Source organism: Siphateles boraxobius, unplaced genomic scaffold, assembly GCF_051911475.1.
Source record: "Siphateles boraxobius isolate OS27281-9 unplaced genomic scaffold, OSU_SipBor_1 3, whole genome shotgun sequence".
Lineage (NCBI taxonomy): Eukaryota > Metazoa > Chordata > Actinopteri > Cypriniformes > Leuciscidae > Siphateles > Siphateles boraxobius.
Genome location: NW_027508919.1, coordinates 17,191,938 through 17,205,000, shown reverse-complemented (window position 1 = coordinate 17,205,000; position 13,063 = coordinate 17,191,938). Strand labels below are relative to the sequence as shown.

General features: G+C 37.0%; 2 protein-coding genes across 4 annotated transcripts in view; both read right to left on the bottom strand.

Annotated features, from left to right (window-relative positions):
• Positions 1 to 1,544: 1,544 nt before the first annotated feature.
• Positions 1,545 to 4,879, bottom strand: foxa (forkhead box A sequence). 2 transcript variants are annotated; one of them, XM_077248091.1, is made up of 2 exons: positions 4,656 to 4,879; positions 1,545 to 2,859 (listed from the first exon to the last, which is right to left on the bottom strand). In XM_077248091.1, the coding sequence occupies exons 1-2, from the start codon at positions 4,713 to 4,715 to the stop codon at positions 1,786 to 1,788; spliced, it is 1,134 nt and encodes a 377-aa protein (XP_077104206.1). In that variant the 5' UTR covers positions 4,716 to 4,879; the 3' UTR covers positions 1,545 to 1,785. The 2 variants fall into 2 exon arrangements, 1 of the variants encoding a protein (XP_077104206.1); XR_013210420.1 differs by lacking the exon at positions 4,656 to 4,879 and adding an exon at positions 3,718 to 4,038 and having other exon boundaries at positions 2,724 to 2,859.
• Positions 4,880 to 6,844: 1,965 nt separating this feature from the next.
• The window catches only part of cyfip2 (cytoplasmic FMR1 interacting protein 2), a 31,944-nt gene continuing 25,725 nt past the window's right edge, over positions 6,845 to 13,063 (bottom strand). For both annotated transcript variants that reach the window (XM_077248037.1, XM_077248038.1), the window contains exons 25-29: positions 11,116 to 11,188; positions 10,901 to 10,995; positions 10,187 to 10,425; positions 9,948 to 10,095; positions 6,845 to 8,570 (exon numbers count right to left, since the gene is read on the bottom strand). In XM_077248037.1, the coding sequence (XP_077104152.1) occupies positions 8,403 to 8,570; positions 9,948 to 10,095; positions 10,187 to 10,425; positions 10,901 to 10,995; positions 11,116 to 11,188 (723 nt within the window). In that variant the 3' untranslated portion in view covers positions 6,845 to 8,402. The remainder of the gene's footprint in view (positions 8,571 to 9,947; positions 10,096 to 10,186; positions 10,426 to 10,900; positions 10,996 to 11,115; positions 11,189 to 13,063) is intronic.

Below are 13,063 nucleotides of genomic sequence, written 5' to 3'. Positions count from 1 at the left end.
TTCAGCCTACAGGACCATTTACAATGTGAAAAAAAGCTGATTATGAATGGTGTAAAGTTTAAATGGAATGGTGACCAACACATAAATGCACACTTTTGAATTTATTATTTATTGAATTCAATTATTATTTTAAAATTTATTTAATTGTTTTTTTCTTTCTCTTATACAGTAGCTACCGTTCAAAAGTTTGAGGGCTGTAAGACTTCTCACAAATGCTGCGTTTATTCTATCTATTAAAAATACAGTAAAATAATAATATTGTGGAATAATATTACAATTTTAAAAAACAGTTTACTGTCATTTATTCCTGTGATGGCAAAGCTGAATTTTCAGAATCATTAATATGCCGATTTGCTGCTCAAAGTACCATTTTTTATCATTATCAATGTTAAAAACAGTTGCTTAATATTTTTGTAGAAACAGTGATACAATATTTTCAGGGTTCTTTGATGAATAGAAAGTTCAAAAGAACAGCACTTATTTGAAATATAATCTTTTTGGTAACATTATAAATGTCTTTACTGTCTCTATTGGTCAATTTAATGCACACTTGCTGAATAAAAGTATTAATATCAAAACGAAGTAGTTTTTCATTCAATTTCAAATAAATTATATTTAATTTGGCAGCAGACCCCGATCCTCCCGTCCACAGCTGGCCCACTGATAACCTACAGACAGCATCTTCACACTCTAGAAACCACAGTTCACACCCTTATATTACTTAGAACTGAATACAGACATAGCCAGATATTTAGAAAGCAACAGCACAGTCATCCATCACATGAGCATACAGCAGAATCTGAAGACGGGCTGACTTCTAAAGAAGACAATTACCATCACAGGAACAGATCACAGCCCTGAAATCTCTAGAACTCCTCGCGTCTTGCCCTCTCTCTGCATCTCGGACACACACTGAGGGGTCTGTGGCTTCTGCTCAGATCGCTGTGGGTGTCCCTGTGTCCCATTGTTGAGAAGACACTGCTTTGGGGAGGTCCACCATTAAGACCAGTGTCTTCCTTTTGTTCTCATACACTCAAACACAATCCTGCTTACCCAGGAATCAAAGGTTAGGCTAGGAGGGGATGGAGGGGGTCGCAACCTTTCTACTGCTAGCATACAGCCATCACAGTCAAAATCGCAAGCCATGTCTGGACACTAACCATTAGTACTAGTACTTATATCATCAGTAAATCAGTTTGTGTAGTGCGCAGGTTTTTCTGCCTGTTAGTGGCATAAATATGCATTTTTATTTCAAACTATTGTTCAGAGTCTGCTGATCATTTTAATTGGTTTCTAAAGGTAGCTACTAAAAGTCCCCTAGTTTTCAGTGTGGCTGTCTTAGTTAGTGTGAGGAATGTTAGGGCAGGAAATGATGTTTATCTTTTACAATGTGAGCAGGACAATGCCTCCGTTGAGTTGATTCTTCCCCCAAAACACTCTCTTGAGGAATTCAAAAAATGCAGCAGTAAAATAATGTGAAAGCCTGAAAGTGCGATTATAATCGTGCACCTTACACCAGACACGCAAATAATAGAATTAACACCTTTTTGAATGCTCAAAATTTTACTTGAGATTTACAGCATGTTGATATGCACCTTTAAACACCTTCAATTCAATTGAATTTATCCGACACATTCACAGAGAATCACAGAAATCCTTTAGCATCAGATAAAAGATACTTCTCCAGCTATGGAGTGTCCATTAACTAATATATACAGCAATTATAAGTATCTAAACAGAAATGGATTCATTTTTAATAACCCTTAATACGCTACAGAAGGATGATCAGGAAGAACTCAAAAGAGGAGCAGAACACATGCTAAATCCAGGATAGTAAACAGAGTCTCCAGCATATGAGGTGAAGTTGGGATGGGAATTTGACTGGCAGTAAACTGGGTAGCTCACAGGGGTCTCGCAGTACTGGAAGTCCATAAGTCGCGGGACAGAAATGGGATGTTGGGATGTTGGTTCACAGTGCAAGCTGGTTTCCATAGAGGCTGACGGGACAGACTGCAGGTTGGAGCTGGGCATTGTTGGGAATGGCACGCTCAGGGAGGGCAAGTGTGTTGAGATCTCTGGAGGCTGGGTAGGAAACAAAGTGTGTGAGTGAGTAAGATGCTGAGGAAGATGGGAAGGAGAAGGTGCTTTGGTGGTTGGATAGGACACTGGTAATATGGTGGAATGCTGAGTTGTGGCGTCACTCGAAGGAGGTACAGGTGATTTGCAAGATACGACTGTCTTGACCTCCACCTTTTTTTTCTTCCCTTCAACTTTCACAGCTTCCCCATCCGAATTTTTCATTGCTGATGGTGAGGCTGCCTTCTGACACTTGAAGCGCTTTTGGCGACGCATGTAGCAGCCGTTTTCAAACATGTTACCGGAGTCGGGGTGCAGGGCCCAGTACGAGCCTTTCCCTGGCGAGTTTGGCGATCTCGGTACGCGCACAAAGCAATCGTTGAACGACAGGGAATGGCGGATGGAGTTTTGCCATCGCTGTTGATTCTGTCTGTAATACGGGAAGAGCTGTCGGATCCAGTCGTAGATCTCGTTCAGAGTCAGTCTCTTGGCTGGCGACTGCTGGATTGCCATGCTGATTAGAGAAATGTAGGAATACGGCGGTTTGGCATGGCTTAAGGTCCGTCTGTAAACTGATTTCAGTGCTGGAAACTCAGGTTCGTTGGAGTTGCTTTCAGCGTGACCTTTGGGGTCTTGTGGAGGGAGTATCCCCACTGGGCTTTCAAGCCTCCCGGTGTTTCTCGCAGCCACTGAATCACACGATGGGCCGTAATTCTGGTAGTGATGCTCTGGGGGGGAATATCCTCTGGGGCCCAACGGCAGACTGTCTGCTCCATAATACACCTGCAAAGATGAGAAATGATCATTATAATTGAAAAGAACATTATTATGAATTATTACTGTAATGCGAGGGCCAGAGTCAGAAATAAACCAAGGCCTTGTGGCAAAGATCACACTGAAAATGTGAAAAAATGTCCCATAAAAATGCAATGATTTTTTAAAATCTGTTTTCTAATATTTGATGTGATTATAAATATATAAATCAAAGGCAATTGTTGGATGTGTCACTAAAATTGTTTTTTTTCTTTGACCAAAAACTATTAAAACAGTGATTAAATCAAAAACAGAATAGAATAATTTTAATAGACTCACCATTTATTACAAATGTTTATTGTTATGATCTTGTGCATTATTTTAATTTATACTTAACCTCAATTACATTTATTGTAGTTAGTTTTCAAATAAAGTTTTATACATAAATGGATATATGGTTTATATTGTTAAAATCTTTTTTTTTTTTTTACATTAACGGGGGTATATCACCCATTAAAAGTCCTATCAAAATAAAAAAAACTTCTATAACAGTAGATAGTTTAATGTTCTGCCTTACAGGACTTAGTGAATGTTTATAGTACAAATTTGTTTGCTCTTTGGTCATTCTGGCAATGCATTATTTGGGTCACAAATATTAATATATTTAAACTCGTTAATATTGGAAATTGAGTCCGCATCAGTTGGACTTCTATTGCTGATGTCGGCGTCCACAGATCCTTGCCTAACCTTTATTTCATAACCAAACCTGGGCGCCTTGGGTAACGCCATGTAAATGTATTCTGACCACCCACCCGGCCGATAACCCCATTATCCAGCTAGTCCGGCTTTTCTTCTCACCCTTGTTTTGTCTCTTTTTAAGTCACTCACCGTCCGCCTTTTTTCTATCTTATGACAGAGGGGTATTTGGGGGCGCGACTGCTGTTCTCAGTTGTTCTTTTTCCCCAAATGGACACCGTTCGTAATAATTCGGCCCTTTCAAGTTGGAACCCCGCTTTCGTGTTTCGGATTCCAAACGCCCCTCTGGTTATGAGCCCGTGCTGGCCGATTGTAAGTCTTACACGAGTGTCAAAGCGCGAGACATTCAATGCAATCACAGAGTCAATCAATTAACTGATGCGAGACCACACACACACAGTCACACACTGGCGCAGACACGCTGAAATCACACGATTAACCATGGGAACATTAACGTGACTGCGTCATACAGACAAAAACGTTCTAACGGATTCAAGTCACCTGTTCAAGACTAGACTATATCAAAGACTTTAGGCTATATATAGGCCTACAGAAAAATCTTAAAGCGATTTTGACTTTATTATTTTAAAAGGAGTTCGGTTGTTTTGACTGAAAAATATGTTTGAACGAATTAGAAGAATTCTGAAAGAAAAAAGCTATGTTTGATGAGTTTCAGATTAATTTTAAACAAAAGGCACATTTTGTTTTATGCGTCAATTAGGCTTAGCCTAGGCCTATATAGCATATAATGGCATTTATTATGGCATTTAAAAAGGTTATTAAAATTGTAAAGAGGAAAAGTTAGCAACTTGTAAAAATAAATAAATAAAATAAATATTAGTAACTCTATGTGTTCTGGGGAATATGCATAGCCTGTAAATAATTTGAATATTTCCTCCCAAAACATATGACGTTAACAATAATAATAATGCTAATAATAGCCTAATAATAATAATAATAATAATAATAATAATAATTACGTATTATATAAAAAATATAAATGATTATAATTGAGAAATTACAGGTAGGCCTAAATTGAATGAAATATTTTCTCCCATGGGAGAACATACCTCGCTGGAGTAATATGACATCCATTGATCGCCTCTCTCACGTTTTACTTCGTCAATCATGTCTTCTGTTATTCAACTAAATAACGATTAATTGCAAAATAAAGTAAAATTCCAAAGTGAGTTTGAAATAAATTATATTTCAATCTCAATTTGGATCTCAGAGCATCTGGAAATCCCACACTGTGTGTGTAAACTCCTGGATGAGTCCAGTCAGGAAAGTTTTGAAGTGTGCTGCTCCTCCTATATGAGCACTGCTGATCTCCCGCCCTCTGCCCAGCGGCCTGCCCTCTGCTCCACACACACACACACACACACACACACACACACACACACACACACACACACACACACACACACACACACACACACACACACACACACACACACACACACACACACACACACTCTCTACTGCACTGCTGTTCTAACTTTATTTTTTTTTTAGCAATTACACGTCTTCAATAAACAGATCATCTGAAATTTTATTGTCACAAAATGGCCTGACAGTTTTAGGCCTAGCCCAAAAACATTGTGTTTAAACGACTTAAAGTAAACGTTCAAGATAAGACAACAATGGTGAGATTATCTCTTGATAAAGTTACATTGTTCAAAGGGTCTGATATATTTCTTTCTTTCTCTTTCTCTTTCTCTTTCTCTTTCTTTCTTTCTTTCTTTCTTTCTTTCTTTCTTTCTTTCTTTCTTTCTTTCTTTCTTTCTTTCTTTCTTTCTTTCACTGTATCTAGTGCTAAGTGTCTCCTGCATTAGATGAAATGTGCTTAAAAACAAGGCAATTAATTACATTTGTAGTTACACAAACCTTTATTTCTTTCTTTCATTCAGAAATTGAGGAATGAGCTTGGGGCATAAATTACACCAAAATCATTTTGGTTTTGCAAATAAATAAATAAATAAATAAATAAAGTTTGTGTATCTACACATAGGCTATTAAAAACATATTATATTATTAATATTATTATACTATTAATTTTAATGTTCTATTCTAGGCCTAGTTATACATATAATATCCTAAATAAGAGTTGTTTTATGGCTAATAGGTAATACATTCTCAAATCTATATGTGGACAAAAATGATGACAGTTAGAAAAGAATTGGCCCTCAAAAGGTGAAAACTGTTCCTGAAATTCAGGAGGCAAATATTGACTCTTAACTATTTCCTGACTCTTATCACTACTATAAAGACGTGTGTGTGTGTGTGTGTGTGTGTGTGTGTGTGTGTGTGTGTGTATGTATGTATATATATATATATATGTGTGTGTATAATATTCATGTGCATCTATTTTTCAGTCTGTAAGGTTGGCATTGTGTCTCATTCAGTGGTCACAGCTCATCCTTCTCCCTTTCTCTCCCTCCTCTCTATTGTGAGAGACAGCTGTTTGGCGGACTGGGGGTGTTGGGTGTCATTTTTATTGATGGAAAGCAAACATTTACTCTGTGTGCCATTTAAAAGCACCACCCTCCTCTGCCTGCCCGGGTCAGCTCAGCCAATCAGAGGCCTCAAGAAACACTCCTGCTCTCACAAAACAGACTTTATGAGCTGTGTATTCATATTGTCAAAAGAAAAGCGACCAAAATATTCAAAACTTCCATAAAAGTTATGAAAGGGGAAAACCTTTTGTGGATTCCTCACATTTCCAGCTGTGCCATCATCATCCCCATGTGGAGGAAATGTTTATCTAGTGTTAAGTGTCTCCTGCATTAGATGAAATGTGCTTAAAAACAAGGCAATTAATTACATCCCATTCAGACCAAGGTGAGAAAAATCACAGGACCTTACTGATTAAATCACCAATTGGGCACTAACACGGTCATTTCTGAAGACTCTTTCTTAAATAAGTAAAGTTTTCTAAACTTTCTTAAATAAAGATGAAATAAAGTTTAAGTCTAAGCATTTCACTGTTCTCTACTGTATGTTGGTGCCAAAAATATCAAAGGGCTGCGATTCCACCTCAGAAAACATCTAAAAAATTTGCTTAATATTTAGTTAAAAGAAATATTTTATAATTTAATTTTTTTTATAATTAAACTGGAAATGTTTGATTGTGGTAACCTAGTGCAAATGTCTAAATTAAGCACTGCTGCAAATCAATAATTGACACTAAATACTAATTAACTGAAGCTTAATGCAAATAATAATAAATACATCAAAATAATTCAAATAAATCAGCCTGTTTCAGTTAGATCTTTTTTTTTATTTCATGTAAATACAACATTATTATAATTCCTGTTCAGAACCATTTGTTGTACACTGTATTATTTTCTCCTTTTTTTGTATTTCAAAACATGATCACTTGTACAACAATATGAACAAAAATCTCATGTCACAAATAGATCCATGATGACAATAAATTACACCGGTCATGCTTTGAGTTTTTAAAACAGCACTTTCTTAAATGCCAAAACATTTATCCATCATCATAATCATCATCATCATCATCATCATCATCCACATATTAACCCTTCCAAGAGCAAGAAAAATCAAACTTTTATGCATAAATAGATTACTGGAAAATACCCATGTAATTCAACAGTTATTTAAAAACAGATTTAAATCAATCTGAAAACTCCTGAAAAAAAGTGAATAACAGAATATGATGAGCATTCATGAGGTTACATTTACAATAGCCACATAAATGACAAAAACTGAACAGAACGCTTGCCAATCTGTCAAACACTGCTGAAGAAAAGGGCCTGTGAAAGTTAATACTGATTATATTTCTGGAAGTTCTAGTAACCATATTGAAACAATGAATGTCCAACATTTTCCCTTTTTGTCCGTTATTGGTCAAAGTAATGCAGTAAGACTACTGCAGTCCGTAACAACCAATAGGTGATTAAACAGATGTCATCACAGCACAAATCCAGTTATTAGTACTTTAGAACGGTGAACTGCTTCACTAGTTTACACACGGTTATCGTGTATAAAATAGCCCAAATGAAGAGTCCGTAGACTGCGATTAATCTGACAGAAAAGATAAGTGAGGTTACTTTTCAATAGTTGAGGCAAATACTGATACCAGTGAAGTACCAATAAAATTAGAACAAGTACTAGAAGCAAATTTCGACAGCATTTACAATGATGGACGTTACAAATGCAAAGATCTGTAAACCAGTGCTGTAATACAATAAAGAGGACAGAATTCTGAAAACAATTCTGGGCATAAAAAATATTTGAAGGGGGAGAAATTATTGGACATTTGAGTCCATAGATTTCAATGCTTTTTGGTCTATATATTACAGTATATGGGATTTGTGAGGTACATGCAAATACTATTATAAATGAAATCCTATCTGTATGGGCATGAATAATAATAAAAAAAACTAAACTTGACATCAATCATGGTGTCTCTTAATAGTTATTTATAATCAAAAGTCATTTAGATTTACTCTTTTTTTTATTTTATTTTTTTACTAGAACTTAACATTTGTTAAAACTTCCTCTGGTGACCTGGAAATATTTTCTCCAGTCCTAAATCTCTCAAACCGGTTTACTTCAAATCTGCTCCGAAAGTAAAACGGACGCAGAGTGTTGATATTTATACGGGTTAGTTAACATCTGGGACAGACTGAGAAATCTACTGTGTTTTTTAACCATGTGGTGAGACTGGAGGTTTGTCTCTAATTGAAATAAAACTGAGGCTATCTTGAAAGCTGAAAGGCCCTGTACACTACGTTTGAGAGCAATGTAACACCAGAGGAAGAATAGGACAGCTGGAAGTCAAAGTTTGTTTAACATGTGGTGGCCAGAGACTGATGTATAGGAGGCTGGAAACAGCGAACATGCTCCACAGTAGAACTGTCTGTCTCCACAGCCTTCATGTACTTGTTGAGGATGGCAAAGATCTCGTTGTTGAGAATCTGATACTTTCTGATGCGGTCTGCCATCTTCTTCAGTGGCTGAAAGTTACACGACAAATAACATTAAATGGAGACATTTACACAACCATTCAAAAGTGTGGGGTCTGTGTGATTTTTTTGAAAGAAGTCTCTTATGATCACTAAGGCTGCATTTATTAATTGATCAAAAACACAGTGAAACAGTGATATTGTGTAATAATATTACAATTAAACCCTTCATCGATTTTACTTCATCGGAATAGAACAAACTTGGTAAAGGTTTTGTCACTTGCTATGTGAACACACACACACACACACAAAAAAAGGTCAAAATTGGTACTAAAAAATGTGTGCTCCTCGTGGTCAAAAATGGCCACATTAGAAATGAATGGGAGACCAATTTCATCAAGTGAAAACTTTTGGTACTGCAGCCAAACAAAATCTTACTGAAAGCTTTTTTTTTTTTTTTTTTTTTAACAACTTATTTAGATTAATGGCTTTGATTTTCTTGCAGTTTTAGAGCAAAACATTGAACATTTGAAAATATATATTTCATATAATGGTATTTTTGTGCATTTTTCACAACAATAAACGTAAAACTTTGTTCACTTTTTTAAACTTTTTTTCACTTCAGCAAAACTCTGCCAGTGTCATCTTTGAAAAGAGATCAAACCTAAGTCTGTGCTCTAAAGCACTCAAGATTTATGACAGTTTAAGTGGGAAATTAAATTTTCAGGTCTATGCTCAAAAAGTGAATAAATGGATTATAAATACACCGTAAATATAATTTATTACCATAAAATCCTAAAAATACAAAATGTTAAATAAAAAACATCATCAAATATAGTACATTCATTTCATAAAAAAAAAACAGCAACAAAAATAAAAAAAACGTTCTAAGAGCACCATAGGGTTAAAACAGTTGTTTTCTATTTAAATCTATTTTAATATCCAATTTATTCCTGTGATGGCAAGGATGAATTTTCAGTATATTAGTATTAAGAGTTGCTTAAAATATTTACAAATACATCAAGCCTATCCCCAAAGCAAAACAAAACCACTTCAAATAATGCTGCCAATATGAAATACATACAAATACTCATTAAGTCACTTTGTATATTATGTCCCCCTAATCCTAACATATGTATTTTAACAGTTTATAAACTATTGATTAACAATAAACTAATAGCTTTAAAATTATTACTTTTTTAGTTTGCAAATGATACTTATAAAGTGTTACCAAAATCTTTAGTAACATCATAAATGTCTTTATGGTCAGTTTTGATCAATTTAATGCATCCTTACTGAATAAAATTATTCTTTTTTTATCTTAATGACCCTAAACATTTGAATGTTAGTGTACAGTATATATCATTTTTGGCTGTGTTAAGTTTTCTGAAATGAGTCATGTGATTTTAATAGTCATCAGACACCCACCACGTTCTTAATGATCTCGTCTTTGCCGTCCTGCCTCTGGACCTTCAGCAAATGGTAGCAGAAATCGAAGAGGTCAAAGCGACGTTGCTGTCCTAATAGCACAATGATGGCACAGCCAGCCCAGTTCAGACCATCACCGAAACACTGTCTAAAGACAAAAATACCCCAAACATTTCAGTTCTATGATGTAAACGTAAATCAAATGCTTTCTACATTTTTCGTGTGTGATGTTGGCATACTCTGCAGTGAACTCGTGTGTGCCCACAGGGATGCAGTACACAAACTGCATGGCACTCCAGAGTCGGTGGAACTCCATGCACTCGTCCACATGCATGACGCCGTTGGTGGGGGGAGGGCCTCGCCACACACTGTCCTGCAGGAAGCTGCGAATACGCGTCAGGATGACTTCAAACATGGACAGCCCACAGCACAGGCGCTCCTTCGTCAGCAGGTCTCCTTCCCGTGCTATTGCAATTTGCTGAAAAAAGTGATTAAAAACAAAATGAAATGAAATGTTTAAACGGAAACCAAATCAACCAATTCACATACTGCACTGAAGCCATAAACAATCTAAAAAACAGATGCACAAACCTACACTAACATTCAAAAGTTTAGGGTCAGTGAGACTTTATTTTTTTGAAAGAAATTAATACTTTTATTCAGCAAAAACACATTAAAAAGATCAAAAGTGACAGTAAACACATCTACAATGTAACAAAAGATTTCCATTTAAAAATAAATGCTGTTCTTTTACATTTAAATTTCCACAAAAATATTAAGACCAGCCAATTTCAACATTGATAATAGGATGAAATAATTTTTTAGGAGCAAATCATCATATTAGAATGACTTCTGAATGATCATGTGACACTGAAGACTGGAGTAATGATGCTGAAAATTAAATCGTCAGAATACTAGCGATGAGCATGTTGGCTCTGAACTGAGCGCCTCACCTGTGGGGTCCCAAGTCTCTCAATGAGGGGCACCAGGTGAAGAGGAGCATACTTTGCCTCCAGCCTCTTCATCCTCACCTCCAGTCGCTCTCCCTCTGTAGAGTTCAACATTAAAGCAAGATTTCAGCAGAAATAAATATATATATATCAGACGTCTTAATCAGAAAGCACTGAAGAGGAACATGATCTTGGAGCCATTGAATATCATTTCTCACCTTTGATGTAGACCCTTGGGAGGATGTTCTGGAACGGTGCAGCATGAAGTAAGTCACAAACTTCTTCCTGTGACTGAATGACAAACAAACAGCACCGAAACATAAGGAACAAATGAGAAATTATTCTGTTAAATGAAATCTGAATCAAGCTTTACATAACACAAACACCACACACAAATCAGTGTGAAAATGGGTTAGTCGAAATATGAATGTAAATGTGATAATGTAACATTTTGACCCCAAATTTGATGATATTTATGTAGAATTTATATTGAATGATAAGCTCAGTCTGAATGATATGATTATTCCAAATATAGTATTGATAAAGGATCCCACCTAAAGGCCCGGGTATACTTCATTTTCCTCGTTCCGCTCTGTCTCGCACACAGTTGTGTCTGCACAGCTTTCAAAGTATACTCAACCTCGAAAGAACGAGTTCAACATGCGCAGTATAATCGCTTTTCTAATACTCTACAAGACGTCAGCGGGCAGCAACGAGTTGTCTCATTTACAGGACATTCGCTCTGAAGGGTAGAAGAAGAAAAGTAGCGGATCCGCCATTGCATACAAAGTTTGGAAAATAAATAAATCAATAAAATAAAATAATGAAGAATGACATTCTGCTTGGTTTACTGTTCTTGGAACAGCGTGTAGTTTAGTATTGCTCTTTCCCATAGACTGTTCAAAAATATGGACTGAAGAGCATTTTTGAAGCCCGGCCGTCACCATCATGGCAACGCATCATCGCGTGTCATTCCCGGATAACAGAAAATGGGCAAAGAGGGGATTAGCTGAGGTGACATGACGTCTAACAGACAGCAGACAAACGGCTAGTAGTGACAGCAGCAGCAATCCACCGGTCACTCAAGTGGCCACACCTTTAATTATGCAGAACTTTAAAGCTTAATATAATTTAAATGGACGAGTTATAAAGAAAAAATCCCTCCCCTCACAGTTGTCATGAAGGGCAAAATTAGCTATATAGACCAAACCACATTTTGTACCAGGCTGTGAATTTTTTTTCCTGCAGTAAAGTTTATTAATATGCATATTAACATGGGGGGGTATATGGGATTGACTCTTTTGGAGACGGTCTCTAGCGGACAGTCGATGAATTGCAGTTTAAGTCACTTCCATGTTGGATTCAAGAGAGAGACCGGAAGGTTGCCGCTTGCTCTTTCCGCACTCTTCTTCGAGTACTGAACAATATATCACAACTGCATATTGCCACCCAGTGGACTCTTCTGTCTCAACATTCACCTTGCACATGCGCTGTTGTACGAACACTATACACGAAGAAAAAAAATTGGAGAAGGGTATAACTGCAGCCTGGCGATCTCCAAATGGGGGTGGGAACTCCAAAATGGGGTGGGAGCTCCAAAATAGGGCGTGGCTTCCTCCCATTGGCAGACAGGCACGACACGTATGTGCGATTTTCCCACCTTATCTAGTTCAGCACAAACTCTGCTCCACAGCCGATTCTACAGTGCTGATTTCAAAAAAAAAAAGTTATGCTTCAACAAATGCTAACCCCTAAACCTAGCCTTCACCTGACCCTAACCTTAAACAGTGAAATTGGCGCTGAATAGCGTGGTAAAGAAAGTTGCCGTTAATAAGATTATGCGAAGTGAGATCGCCATCTGGGCAATTACGTATCTCCCCAATCAGACCTCAACGGCCAATGGGACCTTTTTATGTAGTTGCACCCAGCGTCACTACCCCCTCCTTTCTCAAGCCCCAGGATGCCCGTTGCGTAGAACAAAGCGATAGAGTAAAAACTTTCCCATGAGCTGCGCTGGGATGGCTTGCGGGAAAGCTTGCGGGGGATTCACACTTGTATAATTGAACGGAGGTTTAAACTCCAGTCCGAAGGCAACTGGCCATAAGCTCTGTGACAATTGGCTGAAGCCAGAGCCAATGGTAAAAGTCTTTGCATGTGGAAACCCCA